Raw genomic sequence first — 17,389 nt, 5'->3', positions numbered from 1 at the left:
TAGATGGGAGAATGGAGTTGGTAAATCAATTTTTCTGCAAATTCTGGGAATGTATTATAGTCGGATCAACCTACAATAGAGTTGTGATCTGCTGGCAATCAATGAAAATGTGTTGCCACTGCCTTCATTAACTTTTGTTAGTCAGATGTCACATAATTTGTCTAAATTTGGTCTTTGTCATTAAGGCATAATTCCTTAATAACTTGAACTCCTGGCATAAACTAAGAGTGGGAAAAACCGTCAGAGGAAAAATAAGGTCCCCAATAAGAATTAAAAAACAATCTATAATGATTTTCTCAAAGCACTTGATCTAACTCTAAATAATCAGTGTTTTTGATCACCATAAAGCAGTACTGTGATGGCAATTGTTGGCACCAAAGCATGTGTGGTACAACTACCAATGTACTAGAACATTTTTTTAGTTTTAGAATTCTTTAAGTATAAGTTGTAAATCTCTTGGCAAATGGATGGCTAAAATCATAACACACAATTTAAGAGCCAAATTATATCAGATAAAGAGATTGCTAAATAAGTGCCAAGTACATTTAATTAATTTTATATTATTATTGGATGAGTTTTCACCATGATCTTAAATTTCTCAGTTATCATTCCCAATATTTCTTGGTTTACATTGGCAGTTTAGTAGCATGGATGCACATTCATACCCTACCTTTTGGATCATTTGGCAACAGGCCCCCACTTTCATCCCATTTGAGCTCAAAACTGTAGAAGCAGATCATATATTCCAGGTCCATCAGTATCACTGACAGGCTGTTCAGCTGATCGGCCAGCCAGAAATCAGCAAAGCCTACCTTATGGAAGGGGGCTGTAAATACTCGAAACTGGGAGAAAGAAAAAAACCAGAAAACATAGAAACAAGAAAATTCATATTAAATTTCTCTAATTCATGTCTGACCATGCAGCATGATTACTTTAGCTGATAAAATGAAAATCAGTGAACCACTCACAAACAGAGGAACCTGGCAACAGGGGCTAGGTTGAGAATTAGAAGTGAAGGGAATGAGCTGAATGGATAACTAAGAAAGAAAATAAAGGGAGGAAAAGGGCAGGAATAGCTACAGTTAGAAAACAGAAAGCAGAGCGGTGGGAAGAGTTGCAGTCAAAAAGCAGAGAGAGTGGCAGAAGCACTGACAGGACGTCTAGCATTAGGCTCTACCGTAAATTTTGCTAGAGACCCACGTGCCGTGATAATTTCCGAAACATTCTCTCACCTTAGCTGGGATAATAGCTTAGCTAATTGAATTCAAAGCTCTTCTTGCCTACAATGGGTAGGAAGGGAAGGATGGTACATCGTTTGAGGCATGCCTTATTCTCTAACCAAAGTCATTTTCATTTCACTAATGTGATGATTGTATTTTTCTTGAAATTATGCCACAAAAATCAGCCCACATCCCGCTGTTATGAAAACAATGATAAATGAATTCAGGCTAAATGTACTGAGCACTAATCCATGTTGTGTATTTTTCTCATAACACATTTCTCATAATCCATTAACTACAATTCTATGAGCTGGATACTATTCACATCCCCATTTCACAGAAGACCTACAACAAACTCATTCTGACCTATCTGTGGAAGCCTGTTCACCACTACAAAGGGAAATCCTGGCATTGCAGAGAGAGGAAGGATTAGATACTAATGCAAATCACCAGAAATAGACTCAAATTGCACAGAATGCCTCGAGAGGCCTTAAGTGAAGTAAAGATGGGATGAAGGCAGCTTTAACCCTCTTCCTGTCGGACCCTTTCTATCTTACACAGGCAAAAATGGACTCCTAAAACAAAGAATTCTGACTAAGCAGCAGTTTTGAGAAAATGAGTGTAAGTGTGTAGCTCTCCTGCCATCTAGCTATATTCATTTAGTAGACATATTCAGCCTGGGAGTCTATGGCTCTATCCCCTCAGGCTTGGCTCATTCTTTCTATTCTTTCTCTAAATATTCCCTTTTATTATTTCGGGAGCTAAACAGTTATATTACAAATCAATCCTGGGTGTCAACTATCTATGACAGATATTGCCTTGGAGCTTTGGAAGTCAGACCAGTGGTCTATTGGACACAATAGAGGCCTTGAGACATTATTTTCTGCAGCCAACATATTTTGAGTCCATGGCTTGGTCTCTTGATCACTCTTACTCTTTCAGTAAGTTGTGCAATAAGCCAGAGACACAAGCTATACCGTTTGCAACCATAAGCTCCAGATGCAGCTTTGCAGGGGAAGGGGTAAGAGGTTGAGATGTTAGCCATCTATGTACAAAGAGGTTTTGGTGCCAGTTTATACAGCACTTTAAGAAACTCTAAGGTGCAGAATAGACTTAAAGGATTCAAATAGATAGGAACAAGAGGATAACTGAGGCTAAAACACCAAAGGATCAGAAGTCTAACTCAATCTCTGGTCCTGGACTTTTGTGAAACTGGTAGTCTACGGCAAATTTCTTCTTTCTAACTGATGTGAAACAGACTACTGTTATTCTCACAATCTGCAAAAACCAGCCTCAAAACTTGGCTAATACGGAAAACCTCCATAAGAGCAGAAGAGGAGGAGAATGCATTAAATAAGAAACAAAGACATAGAGGGATAGGACTGGAAAAGGAAGGGAATGGGATAAAAACAAAAACTGGGAGGAAGGGAAAATATACAGAAGAGAGAAGTTGAAAAAAGGAAGAAAACAGGGAGTAGTAAATGTTGGTATAATACAACTAATGAAGGAAAGAATATAATTATAGTCATTCATGCATTTAACAAAGACTTATTAAGTATTTACTACATGTCTAGCATTGTGGAGGTACAGAGACAAATAAGACAGTCTCTACACTCAAAACCCTCAAACACCTACAGTTTGGTTGGGCAAATAAATACCTAAAGAAATAATGATAGCACCATATAGTAAGTTCTATTACAGATATACATACAAAATACCCTGGGAATATAAAGAAGAGAGCAAGCAGCTTGGTCAGAGGTATGGTGAGGGGGGGAGAAAATAAACAGATCATACTTAACTCCCTGGCATTTACACATAGTCAAATTCATCTCAGATTTATCTGAATTCACCTGTTCGTGTGAGAATTCTCCTTCTTCCCTTCTTATTCTGGCTAAGGCCTGTCATCTTTTACCTTTTTTGATTTTTATTAAAATGGTAACAATTCACTGAGTAATAGTATTCAGATAGCTAGAGACAACTACGGCTATCTGATGTTTTAACTACGTCCATAAAAAAGTCACTAATAAATTATTACAAAGAATATATGCTAACATCATCTTCTAAGTTAATACAGATAAATAGTTAAGGAGACAAAGTTTTAATTTCTACTTTTGAGAGGCTTGTAAATAATTAGATTCTTTCCAAATATGATTTTTATATTCCATTAGTTTGATCCACTAGATCAAAATTAAACATCTTAGATAAAGTGACTAACAGGTCTAACTATTAAATGTTAGTGTTTAGGAGTACAAATTACAGAGCCAGACTGCCTGGGCTCATATCCCATCTCCATTATTTACTGGCTATGTGACCTTATTTAACTTCTCTGAACTCAGGTTTCTTCATTTATAAAATGTAGATTAATAGCAGCTCCAACCTCATGGGTTATTAAAAGGATTAAATAAATTAATACATATAAAATGTCCAGAACAGTGCATCATGAAATGAGAACATCTCTCTATTCTTATAGTAGAGATATGTGTAAAAATTTTACTATACAATTAAAGAAAATATTGGAAAAACTGATTTGCAAATTACATAGCAAAGAATTCTAATTTAAAAACTTCAGGGGCTGGCCTGATGGTGTAGTGGTTAAGTTCATACACTGTTTCAGCGGCCTGGGGTTTGCGGGTTTGGATCCTGGGGGCAGACCTACACACTGCTCATCAAGCCATGCTGTGGCAGCGTCCCACATACAAAATAGAGGAAGACTGGGCCTGCCCCGTGGCTTAGCGGTTAAGTGCGCGCGCTCCGCTGCTGGCAGCCCAGGTTCGATCCCGGGCGCGCACCGACGCACCGCTTCTCCGGCCATGCTGAGGCCAAGTCCCACATACAACAACTAGAAGGATGTGCAGCTATGACATACAACTATCTACTGGGGCGTTGGGGGAAAAAAATAAATAAATAAAATTATACAAAATAGAGGAAGACTGGCACAGATGTTAGCTCAGGGACACTCTGCCTCAAGCAAAAAGAGGAAAATTGGTGACGGACGTTAGCTCAGGGCCAATCTTCCTCACCAAAAAAAACAACAACTTTATGTAACCTTCTATAAGAATAAGTTGATATTTTTGTTTAGAAAATTTGAGGCACTGGGCCGGCCCTGTGGCTTGGTGGTTAAGTGTGCGCGCTGCGATGCTGGTGGCCCGGGTTCGGATCCCGGGTGCGCATTGAGGCACCACTTCTCCGTTCATCCTGAGGCCGAGTCCCACATACAGCAACTAGAAGGATGTGCAGCTACGACATACAACTACCCACTGGGGCTTTGGGGGGAAAAAATAAAATAAATAAAATCTTTAAAAAAAAAAAAAGAAAATTTGAGGCACTGTTTCTGCTTCCTAATTGGATTTCTCATTAGGGCAAATATGGATCTGGGGAGAAGATGTATAACCTAATGAATGTAAATACACTATACTAATTTGACATATAACATTCATATCAAAATAAACCAATTTCTTATAAAAATTTTTTTAGCTTTTTTTGGGAGGAGGAGAATAGCATGTACCAATTCCACAGATTCAAATTTAAATATGGATATAAATGGCACCCAGTGCCTACCACTACAGCCAAGTACCATATGTTCTTTTCCCACTAAAAATTAAAATAAAGAAAGAAAAAAGGAAATGTAGTTTTACTTTAGGATGAGGTTTTAAAAAAAGCTACATCAGAGAATCACAACTAGGGTGGAAACATTCTTGTTAATTCACTAAAAACAAGTCTAAGGGTAAGTTTTCTCAGTAAGTTTTAAATTAAAATAAGTCAATAGGTCAATTACTATTAAAATGATCTATAGGGCCAGCCCCGTGGCTTAGCGGTTAAGTGCGTGCGCTCCGCTGCTGGCGGCCTGGATTCAGATTCCAGGCACGCACCAACGCACCGCTTCTCCGGCCATGCTGAGGCCGTGTCCCACATACAGCAACTAGAAGGCTGTGCAACTATGACATATAACTATCTACTGGGGCTTTGGGGGAAAAATAAATAAATAAATAAATAATAAAAAATAAAATAAAGTAAAATGATCTATAAATAACATTGTTCCTGTTTGCAATTACTAGTACAAACATAACACACCACAATGCTTCTTTCTGTATTTCACTGCTTCTGATAGTACATTTTATTATTCTTTATTATATCATTATTACCAACCTATTCCATCGACAAGTCCTCATTTATTAATACACAGCAGATGCACAGATAAACATCTACTCGGTGGGAAACGTTTTGCTAATAAGAATAACTGGTCATGCATGAATCATAGTTTACTATTTAAACAAAGAAGGATGCACTGGGGAAATGTTCACTTAGCACACAATGTACACAACTGTATTATCCTCTTATTGCAATGATGCAATCATATTAACACTTGAGTTTTCTGGGACTTTCAAACCTCATTTCAAAAGAACTTCATAGAGATTTCACAATAATTGAGGCAGGAAACAATAAATCTTTATAATCTTAAAGGTATTTCCTTGTAATCAGAAGAATACTACATTTTTAAAGCAAATAACACAGTTTAAAAACTCCACAAAATCCAGTAATAAAACGACAATCTCAAAATAAGAAAGGTAATCCAATATTGCTGTACAAACTGGAAATCATTTATTTTCAGTATAAATCTCAAGGGAGAAAAAAAGGCTCAAACTTTTCTTCTGTCTTAAAAAAAAAATCCTCTAAAAAGCATGTGTTCTAGAAGATGACAAAACATATTAAAGGTGATGGTATGCTTAGACTTATCAAAATACTGTTGTACATCTGAATTCCACACTCAAAATTCAAACCCAAAGTTAGGCCCAGAGGTGCTGCACTTAAAGGAAATGATTTGCTCTTTTATTTATTTATATTTAATGAAATTGGAGGAAAAGAGGAAGATTCTCAATGTGATAAAAATCCTAGTGGAAGAAATAAGAAATACAAATAAATAACAATCAACCTTGGAAAAAAAATAAATCAAGGAGATTTGGGTCATTTTCTTTTCCTGATTGCTATAAATACTTACCTATATTGGAATATAGATTGGTTTTTACTTGTTGAGTGCTTACTATATATTTTTTAATAGGAAAGCCATATTTTGTGTTTTCAGATTTAAAAAATTTAGTTAATGCTATACATAGGGAGTGTACCGTTAAGAACCAAAAAAATCTGCTAACCCTAAGGGGCATACAAAAGGAAGAAAGAAATAAAAACTACAGTTTTCAAGGTGGTATACTTTATAAGGTGATAAAAAAGTAAGGAAAATATGGGAATTTCGAAAGTTTGTGTAGAGATTGGTCAATTTAATTACTAATTTTCACTCTACTGTTCTTCATAATCTAAGAAATAACTATATTAAAGCATTCCCAACTGATTTTCAAAATAGAGCTAGTTTAATTTAGGGGTAAGTAGAAGTCCCTTCTCAGAGCTATCTTCACCCTATCACAAAAAATACAGCTACCATTTTCACAAGAAATTCTATATCCTAATGCTGAAACTGCATGATTTTGAGATCATTAAGAAATAGGTAAAGTGGAAGAAGAAATGGAATTTATTATAAACAAGAATCAAAGTCAGTTTCTTAAATTAAACTTGGTGATCTGGCAAGGTATTCCTACTACTTTTAGAGAACAGATCTTTCATAAAATAAAAATGCTTGGTTGACTACTTATATCAATTTAACAGGAAAATAACAGTTTTACCACTTTTAAAAAAAAGAAACATAAAGTTATATCTTATCACAGCTGATTAAATAATCTGTATAACGAAGCAATTAAATTCATCATGAACTGATTATTATTAATTTGCAAAATCATTTCAATATCTGGACACTTCATACTCCATTTTAGGAGGAAAAAAATGCATGAGTGCTTTTCCCAGGACCATTGTACTATGCAATGTCAGGGGAACCAGTCACACCATATTCTTTGCCCCTGGAGCTGGGACACCACTCACATAGACTACAATGTAAACTATGCCCTCTGAAGTTGTATAATAGAGCAGCCTTGGTTTCATCCTAAAGGAAGCCAATTACCAATATACACTCTAAAATCAGTACCCAAGTTTCTGGACTTACCAGCAGTTTAAGCAGCCAAAACCGGGATTTATAATAGAAAGTTTTGGTGGGGTTGATAAGAAAGAAAGCCATAAATCCATAAAGGACAAGTGGATACACATATGTGGGGACGACACTAATTGGAGCAAAGAAGCATGCCAGAAGGCTCAGGCACCACAATATCCCGAGGAATCCAGCAATCTGATAAAGGATGGGAAAGACAAAAAGAGAGAAAATTGTTATTTTTATCTTTACCATTACTCAGAAATATCTTTAATTTTTTAAACAAAGCTAAGAAAAATGTTTAGTTTTTAAGTCAATAATCCTCTTCAAGTAGAAGATGGATTTCAGTACTCATTAAAGCAGCTATATAGCTAATGCAAACTATATTCATGGGACTTTATGTCTTGCTTTGATTACCTCAAAGAGATGTTGATGAGACAAATTGCTTCTCGGATTAAGTTCAAAGATGAGCACATGGTTTACTCCAGCCTGTCTCCAACCATATGTGTTGATGCCCAGTAGAAAAAGGAATTCAATCAGAAGAAAGCCACCCCGATAGATTCTTATCAAGGGCCATATACTTCTATCTGTTTCAAGTTTAAATATAGCTGAAAGAATATTAATTAATTGGTTAGAAAATTCATAATGTCTCTTTTCATTGTCTTTTCTCTTAATTCTTAATGATATAGTCCTGGCATAGGAATTTTTCATAAATAAAATCTAAACCTAGATTATCTCAAGAGCCTGATAAACTTGCCTGCAGGTTCTTTCCCTTATTCATTTCACTCTGCAGATTTCCACCAGAATAATTTTCCTAAAATTTGACTTTTAGCATGTTGATCCATTACTCCATTAGTTTTTTAGATTACAGAGAATCATAGTGAAATAGTTTGAACCAATCATAAAATCAGTTATATCAGCTGGGGATTTCTGGTATGACACAACTTCTTTGGCTTTGTTTTGTCCATCATTAAACTGCACAAAGTAATACCTACCTCACAGAGTTGCTGTGAAAATTAAAAGAAATAGTACCCATGAAAGCAATGTGAAAACTGAAATGTCATACAAATGACAACAGGTGATATTTACAGAATGCTTACTGTGTGCTAAGGATTGTTCTCAATATTTTTATACATAATAATTTATCTAATCCTCACAATGGCTCTGTGAATTAAAAACTATTATCTCCATTTGACTGATGAGGAAACTAGAGCACAGAGAGATTAATTAATTTGCTCAGGATTACCAAGCTAGAATAGAGCAGAGCCGGGATTTTAACCTAGATGGTTTTCTCCAAAGCCCACATTCTTAACCACTACATTCTATTGCCCATATGCCCAAACAAATGTTCAGTATCATTATTATTCTATAGCTCTCCAATAATTATAATGTTCAAACATCCCAGCCTCACAATTCAAGTTCTTCACAATCTGATCTCCAAGTCACTTTTCCCAAACTTATCTCACACTGCCCCTAAACATAAATTCTTATCTTCTGATGAATTTTATTATCCTTTTAACAAGTTCGCCGTTTACATTTGCTTATGTTGTTCCCTGTACATAAAATGGCCTTGCTCTTTCCCTCCACCAATTCAAATTCTACTTATATTTAAGAGTCAGATCCTTATCTATTCATATATTTATTGAATTAATGTTTCATTTTGAGCCTACTATGTGCCAAACATTTCAATTTGGATAACGATTTCTCAATTTTCCAAATAACTACAAAATTTATTCTTAAATAATAAATAAAAATTTATTATTTATTATTTGAAATTTAATTATATACTACCTTATAGACTGACTTAATTTAAATAACCATTTATTATTTTTATCTCTGTAGTCTCTATAGTACATAGTTCATTCAATAACTTAAAAATAACAGAGTAGAGAAGCCTTTGGTTTGGAGTCAAATACTATAAACCAGATTTCAAATCTTAGCTATAAAAGGGCAAATTATTTAATTTTTCTAAGTCTCAGTTTCCTTATTGGTCAATGGGGATAATATCTATTCTTATAAGTTTGTTAAAAAGATTAAATGCAAACAACACATATTAAATGCCTAAAACAATGTTTGGCCCTTTATGAGTATTCAGTATATATCACCTTCTTTGTTCATTAATTTGAAAAATATTTATTACATGCCTATTACATGTGACACCATTCTGAGAGCTGGTGATTCAGTAATGAACAGACGAAACACCTGTCTTCAGGAAACTGAAGGATTGATTTTCAACAAGAGGGCCAAGACCATTCAGTGGAAAAGAATATTCTCTTCTACAAATGGTTTTGGGACAACTAGATATCCACATGCAAAAGGATGAAGTTGAACTCCTACCACACACCATACAAAAATTTAGTTCAAAATGGATCAATAACCTAAATATAAGAGCTAAAATTATAAAACTCTTAGAAACAAACATAAGGGAAAATCTTCATAACCTTGGATTTGGCAATGGATTCTTAGATATGACACCAAATCATGAGTAACAAAAGAAAAAAATAGATATACTGGACTTTGCCAAAATTAAAAACGTTTGTGCATCAAAGGACATTATCAAGAAAGTGAAAAGAAAATCTATAGAATGGGAGAAAATATTTGCAAATCATGTATCTTATAAGAGTCTACTATCCAGAATATATAAAGAACTATGTAGCTTAACAATAATACAGCTCAATTAAAAAATGGGCAAAGGACTTGGATAGACATTTTTCCCAAGAAAATATAGAAACAGCCAACAAGCACATGAAAAGACGCTCAATATCATTAGTCATGAGGGAAATGCAAATCAAAACCATAACAAGATACCACTTCATACTCACTAGGATGGCTATAATTTGAAAAAAAAGTAAAATCACACATGTAGGCGAGGATGTGGAGAAAATGGAACCCTCATAAATTGCTAGTGGGAATGGAAAATGGTGTAGCCTCTGTGGAAAACAACTGGTGGTACCTCAGAAAGTTAAACACAGAATTACCACATAACCGAGCAACTCCACTCCTAGGTATATATCCAAAAGAACTGAAAACAGGTACAAATCCATGTATACATATGTTCATAGCAGCGCAATTCACATTAGCCAAACAGCAGAAACAACCCAGTATAGTATATGTTTAGGTTGGGTAGATACTGCCAAATGGTTCTCCAAAGTGTTGTACCCATTTTCACTCATTCATTTTAAAATCTTCATAGTATTCCATGGTATAGGGGTAATATTATTTATTTACTTAGTTCCCAAATGATGGACATTTGAGTGGTTTCTAGGATTTTGCTATTGTAAACAAAACGGTCATGAATACCCTCCTTTCATATGAATCTTTGCACCCATTTACAACTATGTTGGTAGGATAAATTTCTAGAAATAAAATTGCTTAATCAAAGTGACTGTATTTAAAAATTTTTCCTATATTGCCCATTATTCTCTAAAGAGATCGCAATGATCAACTCTTACTATTAGTGTATGAGTGCCTGCTATTTCACACCCTTATACACACTTTGTGAAATATGGCATATTGTATCAAATTAAGTAAAGCTTACTAGGAATCTATGAGAGAACAAGGTTTTTGTTTTGTTTTGTTTTGTTTTGTGAGGAAGATCAGCTCTGAGCTAACATCCATGCCAATCGTCCTCTTTTTGCTGAGGAAGACTGGCCCTGGGCTAACATTTGTGCCCATCTTCCTCTACTTTATATGGGACGCCTCCACAGCATGGCCTGACAAGCGGTGCATCGGTGCGCGCCCGGGATCCGAAGCCGGGTGGCCAGCAGCGGAGCGCGTGCACTTAACCACTACGTCAAGGGCGCCGGCCCCAAGAGAACAAGTTTTAAAAAATCTAAACAGGCAACTTTTCATCTTCATGAATCTAAATATCTGGAATATGTGATTTTTAGATAAATTATTAAACACTAGGTCACGCTCCCTTGAGAAACTACAGCAATTATGCACATTATGTTTTGATGTGAATGCTTCAAAAAAAGAATCATGCTTGTACATGCATCACTACCACCATGTTTCTCTCTCAACTCTCAACACTGTTATCTTTTAAGCACCCTCTGGGAGATAAATAAGGATAGAGAGCTGGCTTTAACTATATTTACCCTTTCTCCCTTATACAAACACAAAGATCAAACAAAGAAGGGTTCTGAGGTGAAAGAATATAATGCATAACACTAAATGCATAAACCACACACATAAAACAAATCAGACTGTCTCAAAAAAAACAGTCTATATTTACAAAAGAAAAAACTTCAACTTGTCCTCGCTTTTTTGTTGTTGTTAGCTCAGGAAGATCAGCCCTGAGCTAACATCTGCCAATCCTCCTCTTTTTTTTTTTTGCTGAGGAAGACTGGCTCTGGGCTAACATCCATGCCCATCTTCCACTACTTTATATGAGATGGCGCCACACCACGGCTTGACAAGCGGTGCATCAGTGCGCACCCAGGATCTGAACTGGCAAACCCCGGGCTGCCACAGCAGAGAGCATGCACTTAACCACTTGCGCCACTGGGCCGGCCCTTGTCCTCATATTTAAAAAAACTTCTTTTCAATTCATTCACATAAAAAGAATGAAGAAATTTTCTTTTTCTTATGTCTTATTTAATGATGATGATGATGATACCACCATGCTCATCTTGGAAATGAAAGAAAAAATTTCACACAAACAACTACAGTTTTTCCTACAGAAAGAAACAACTCCCATCACACATACCATATACTTTATATTGGTGTAGTGCTTCACAACTATAAACATGTTTTACTTACATTTCTTAGATGATCTCTATGAACTGATCTCATGCTACCTTTTCACTCTTATCATCTAACACTCTCCTTCACCCTGGGTGAATTTATCACTTCTCTCCTTCATAATCCACTCCCCTCCCCTCCTCCTATGCCCCACCTCCTAACTATTCAACTAAATCTCTGCTCAACTGTTTCCTTTTCTTGGAATGCCTTTCATTCCATCAATGTCCAGCATAAATGTCATTTCTTCCATAAAGTCTTCCCTGATGCTCTCATTTAAAAGTAATCACTTGTTCCTTTGCTTAGAACATTTAACACTTTCCATCTTGTATTACTATTGTCTTAATCTCCCTGGCATAATAAGCTTCATAAGGAAAGGGATTCTCTTATCTATCTTATGACTCATGAGTATCAAGCATAACTGTGAGATGCTAAAATTTACTTGTTGAATGAAGGAATTCTAAAACAACTTTGTAAATTTAAGGTATTAAGCTCATTTAACAAATGAGAAAATTGTTTCAGAAAAGTTAAATGATGTCCTTAAAGCCAAAACAATTAACAAACAGTGGAGCTGGGACTGAAACCCAAGCAAGGCTCTTTGAATCCAAGTCAGTGTTGCTTCCACAATAGCTAGCTTGACAATCTAGGGCTAGGTTTTTTATGGTAGTATCTCCATGTATTCTATATAAATAGACTCCATTCACCTGAACAAATAGAATTAGACTAAAATATGATCATAAATTATACCAATATTAAATCATGAGCTTACAGTAGACCATAATTATCAAAGTTAATTTTTAGGAATTGGTGGGAAGGAGAACTCTAAAAATACAAATGAAAACACACTGTAATAGGTAAAGTTCATATGCTCTCTAAAAGCCATTACAACTTGGGTTATAATTTCATAACATATAATGGAGAATCTTAAGAATGTTTATGAGGAATAATGAGTTCAGTAAAGTATTTCTTGAACATCTGCTATATGTCTGGCGCTGTGTTAGGAACCTGAAATACAAAAAACGAAAAAGAGTACATAGTCCCTGCAATCGAGAATAAGCGTGACAGTGATACAAACCTTCCTTGTTCAGGCACTATTATGATTACTAAAAGTCCAAAACAGAATATAATGGATATTTATACAATAACATCTATTTCTAACTCATGTATTCTTTGCAGACTTTACAATCCTGTATTAATGATTCATAGTTATCATTAACAAGACTCTGGAGGTATACCAGGATTTTTGCCCTTAAATTAAAAGTCCTCTACTGCAAGAACCTTCGAGATTTGTGTCTGTCTTTTTGCTGTTTGTGTGTTTGTTTTTTCTATATATCATTTAATTTCATCTCTTTCCTTCTCTTCTATCCATTCAAACTTCCAACATATTTTGAACCCCTACTATGTCCCAGGCAGTATTCTAGGTGATGGAGACACAATGATGAACAAGAGAGCCAAAACCCAAGCGTCAAGAAGCTTAGGGGCCGGCCCCGTGGCTTAGCGGTTAAGTGCGTGCGCTCCACTACTGGCAGCCTGGGTTCGGATCCTGGGCGCACACTGACGCACCGCTTCTCTGGCCATGCTGAGGCCGCGTCCCACATACAGCAACTAGAAGGATGTGCAGCTGTGACATACAACATCTACTGGGGTTTTGGGGAAAATAAATAAATAAATAAAATTATAAAAAAAGAAACTTACATTCCAGTGGGAAAACAGGTAACAAGAAACGTAAATATGTAATATTATGTCATATAATTACAAGTGCTCTGAAGAAAACTAATGTAGGCTAAAGGGATAGAACAGGTTACGTTAGGGTAAGGGGATCAGGTAAGGCCTTACTGAGGAGGTGGCATTTGAATAGAGACTACATGAAGTGAGCGAGTAGGCCAGGTAGACATCTTGCGGAAGAGCCTTTTAGGCAAATGCAAGAGCTCATAGCTGGGAATGAGCCTGGTATGTTCAAGGAATAGTAACAACACAAGTGTGGATGGAAACAGAGTAAAACCAAGTGAAACTGAGTGTGGGGAGGATGCTAGGCTATAAAGTCAGAAAGGCTCAGAAGGGCAAGATCCTGGAGGGTCTCATAGGCCATGGTAAGAAGTTTGAATTTTACTGTAAGAGAAGTCATTTTTTTTAACTTCTGATTTTGATTTTGAAGAGAGTGACATGATCTAACTTACATTAAAAAAAAAAGACATTGGCGGCCGTCAGGAGGCAAGAGTGGCTGCAAGGAGACAAGTTCAGAAGGCTGTTGCAGTGTACTAAGCAAGAAATGGTTGCTTAGACAAGGATAACACTGGTGGAGGTGGTCAGATTCAGAATATATTTTGAAGACAGAGCAGCAGGATTTGCTGATGGATTGAAGATGAAGTATGAGGGAAGAGAGATGCTAAAGGTTTTTGGTCTGAGAAACTGAAAGGCTATGCCATATGGCAGAGAAAGCATATACGGGGGTGAAAAAAAATACGTCCATGTGAGTTTGAGAAGCCTATTAGATGTCCAAGTAGCCAATTAGACATCACTCAGAGGAGATAGCATATATACTTGGGGGTCATTAGTATATAGATGGTATTTATATAGGCTTGAATAAGACTGCCTGAGTGAGAAATGACTGCAAACATTCTCTACAGAGATTTGAGGATTGAGCCCAGTGGTACTCCCCAACATTTAGATGTCACAAAGAAAACAACAGCTAGCAAAAGAGACTGGGAAAGAAATGCCAGCGAAGTTTAATAGGAAAACCAGCAGAGTGTGGTTTCCTAGCAAAACCAAGTGAAGTAAGAATTTCAAGAAGAAGAGATCAACAATGTCAAATGCTGCTCAGGGGTATGTCAAATTCTGTTGGGAGGTTTAGTAAGATTATGCCTCCCTTGCTGTTACATTATTTCTTGACATTGGGAGTGCACTTGCTTCTAGCAATTCCTCCTACCTCTTTCTAATTTATAACTGCTATAGAATAGGAAATTATATAACCAAGCTTCTTAAAATTATATGCAAAGTAATTGTAAATAGGTTCTGGAAAGAATGTGAGTCTCCAAAAAGCAAAGTGAATGAGCTTTAGTATATAAATTTTGTAATATCTTATTTACTCTCATTTGTAACCAAAGGAGCTGAGGTTCTTGATAACTGAACTTTGAAAAAGTCTGAAGAAGTTGTACATAAAAACTGGAAAATGATGGAGAGTAAGAAGTCATAAACTAGCAATATTTTAAAGGATAACTATACCCAAAGGGAAAAACAAACCAAAACAAATGACCAAATCCCCCTCCCCCAATATACCATTTATAAGAACAAAAAACTTAGCCCTGACAGATCTCTTTCAGAGCTTTGGTACTTGCAAGCTTGATTTCTTACAGAGGAACACAATATGACATAGGCATATTAGTAAGAATAATTTAATTCAAAATTGAAACTACTTACCGGCAAGCACAAGGGTAACATTAAGTACAATGAATATTCCACAAAATAGGCCAACTCTAAAAGTAGTCCATGCTGGTGCAGGCTGTAGACAGAAAAACAGCATTTTGGGTATAGGGCAAAATACTGAATACATTCAGTATATGCTGCAATAAATTAGTAGTATGAGCCTCAAAGTTCTACCATGAAAACAAAAATATTTTATGATCTGAATTTTTATAAATCTGAACCAGAGAACATCCTTCATCATCCTATAACGAGTTGCCAGTTATTCGAATTATTTTACAGAAATCTGAGTCACTAAATAAACAAGATTATAATCTTAGGCATCAAATTATATATACACTGGGATTTTCTTATAGGAGAGATTTAACATGCAATTTCATTTTTACAATGTATACATCTTTAAATTTTGTAAGTCAGTATTACTCAGAGTTCACATATTTGGTATTATGAATAATAATTAGAGACAATGTAAAAATAAGAACAACTTATTTTCTGATAGTTCTTACACTATTATACTGGGGTAATTTAAAGTGAATTTTTTTTTTTTTTTTTTGGTGAGGAAGACTGGCCCTGAGCTAACATCCATGCCAATCTTCCTCCACTTTATGTGGGACGCTGCCACAGCATGGCCTGACAAGTGGTGCCTCAGTGCAATCCCGGGATCCGATCCCGGGATCCGAACCCGGGCCGCCAGCAGCAGAGTGCACGCATTTAACCGCTACGCCACGGGGCCAGCCCTAAAGTGAATTTTTAAAGATATACTAGAGAGTCTCAAGAGACTGGCATATCAGAATCTTCAGGGTGTGTAGCTTCAAAAAATATTTTTCTCTATTACAATGTAATTTTATATTTAGAAAATGATTTTAAAAATCTACTGTTTTCTAAAATAAATAAAAGAAAGTGTCTGATATTTTAAATGTAAAGGGATGAGAAACAGAGAGAGAGATAATCTTATGGATTTAAATATTTGCTATAGGGCCGGCCCCGTGGCTTAGCAGTTAAGTGCGCGTGCTCCGCTGCTGGCGGCCCGGGTTCGGATCCTGGGCGTGCACCGACGCACCGCTTCTCCGGCCATGCTGAGGCCACGTCCCACATACAGCAACTAGAAGGATGTGCAACTATGACATACAACTATCTACTGAGGCTTTGGGGGAAACGAAATAAATAAATAAAATTATAAATATTTGCTATAAATGTTATCAAAAACTTTTGTCGTTGTTAGAGGTGACATTACACTTAAGAAACTTTAAATGTTTTCTAAAAATCTTCAAACGAAAAAAAGCATTGCGACCCCCTCTGACTTATTTATCAGTAATAGATATCTGTATTGTTAGTTTAGGACTGAAAGCATCCAGAAGGAAGATGGTCATTTTCTTTTTCAAAAAGAATTTTCTTGGGCCGGCCCCGTGGCTTAGTGGTTAAGTGTGTGCACTCAGCTGCTGGCGGCCCGGGTTTGGATCCCAGGCGCGCACTGACGCGCCGGTTCTCCGACCATGCTGACACCGCGTCCCAAATACAGCAACTAGAAGGATGTGCAACTATGACATACAACTATCTACTGGGGCTTTGGGGGAAAAATAAATAAAGTTAAAAAAAAAAAAAAAAAAAGAATTTTCTTAGTTTTAAAAATTATGCGATTTTTGGGCTGGCCCACTGGCATAGTAGTTAAGTTTGGCACGCACCGCTCCGGTGGCCAGGGGATCATGGGTTCAGATCCCGGGTGCAGACTTACACACCACTCATCAAGCCATGCTGTGATGGGGTCCCACATACAAAATAGAGGAAGACTGGCAACAGATGTTAGCTCACGGACAATCTTCCTCATCAAAAAAAATAATACAATAAAAATTACGCAATTTATCATATGTACAAAAGAATACATATATTGATCTGGACTGTTTGGAATTGAGTAGTAAAGTATACCAAACCTATCACCCATCTTCAGAAACAGAACACTTTCACTATTGTTGAAGTTCCTATC

General features: G+C 36.3%; 1 protein-coding gene across 1 annotated transcript in view; it reads right to left on the bottom strand.

The window, feature by feature from the left end:
* XPR1 (xenotropic and polytropic retrovirus receptor 1) overlaps nt 1-17,389 on the bottom strand; it is a 208,956-nt gene that overhangs the window by 56,294 nt on the left and 135,273 nt on the right. The window contains exons 7-10 of the mRNA XM_004424971.2: nt 15,406-15,487; nt 7,666-7,856; nt 7,267-7,446; nt 671-842 (exon numbers count right to left, since the gene is read on the bottom strand). Of these exons, the coding sequence (XP_004425028.2) occupies nt 671-842; nt 7,267-7,446; nt 7,666-7,856; nt 15,406-15,487 (625 nt within the window). The remainder of the gene's footprint in view (nt 1-670; nt 843-7,266; nt 7,447-7,665; nt 7,857-15,405; nt 15,488-17,389) is intronic.

Source organism: Ceratotherium simum, chromosome 2 (assembly GCF_057802395.1).
Source record: "Ceratotherium simum simum isolate JZ-2026a chromosome 2, ASM5780239v1, whole genome shotgun sequence".
NCBI lineage: Eukaryota > Metazoa > Chordata > Mammalia > Perissodactyla > Rhinocerotidae > Ceratotherium > Ceratotherium simum.
The sequence above is the reverse complement of the archived record's forward strand: the minus strand, read 5'-3'. Positions and strand labels throughout refer to the sequence as shown.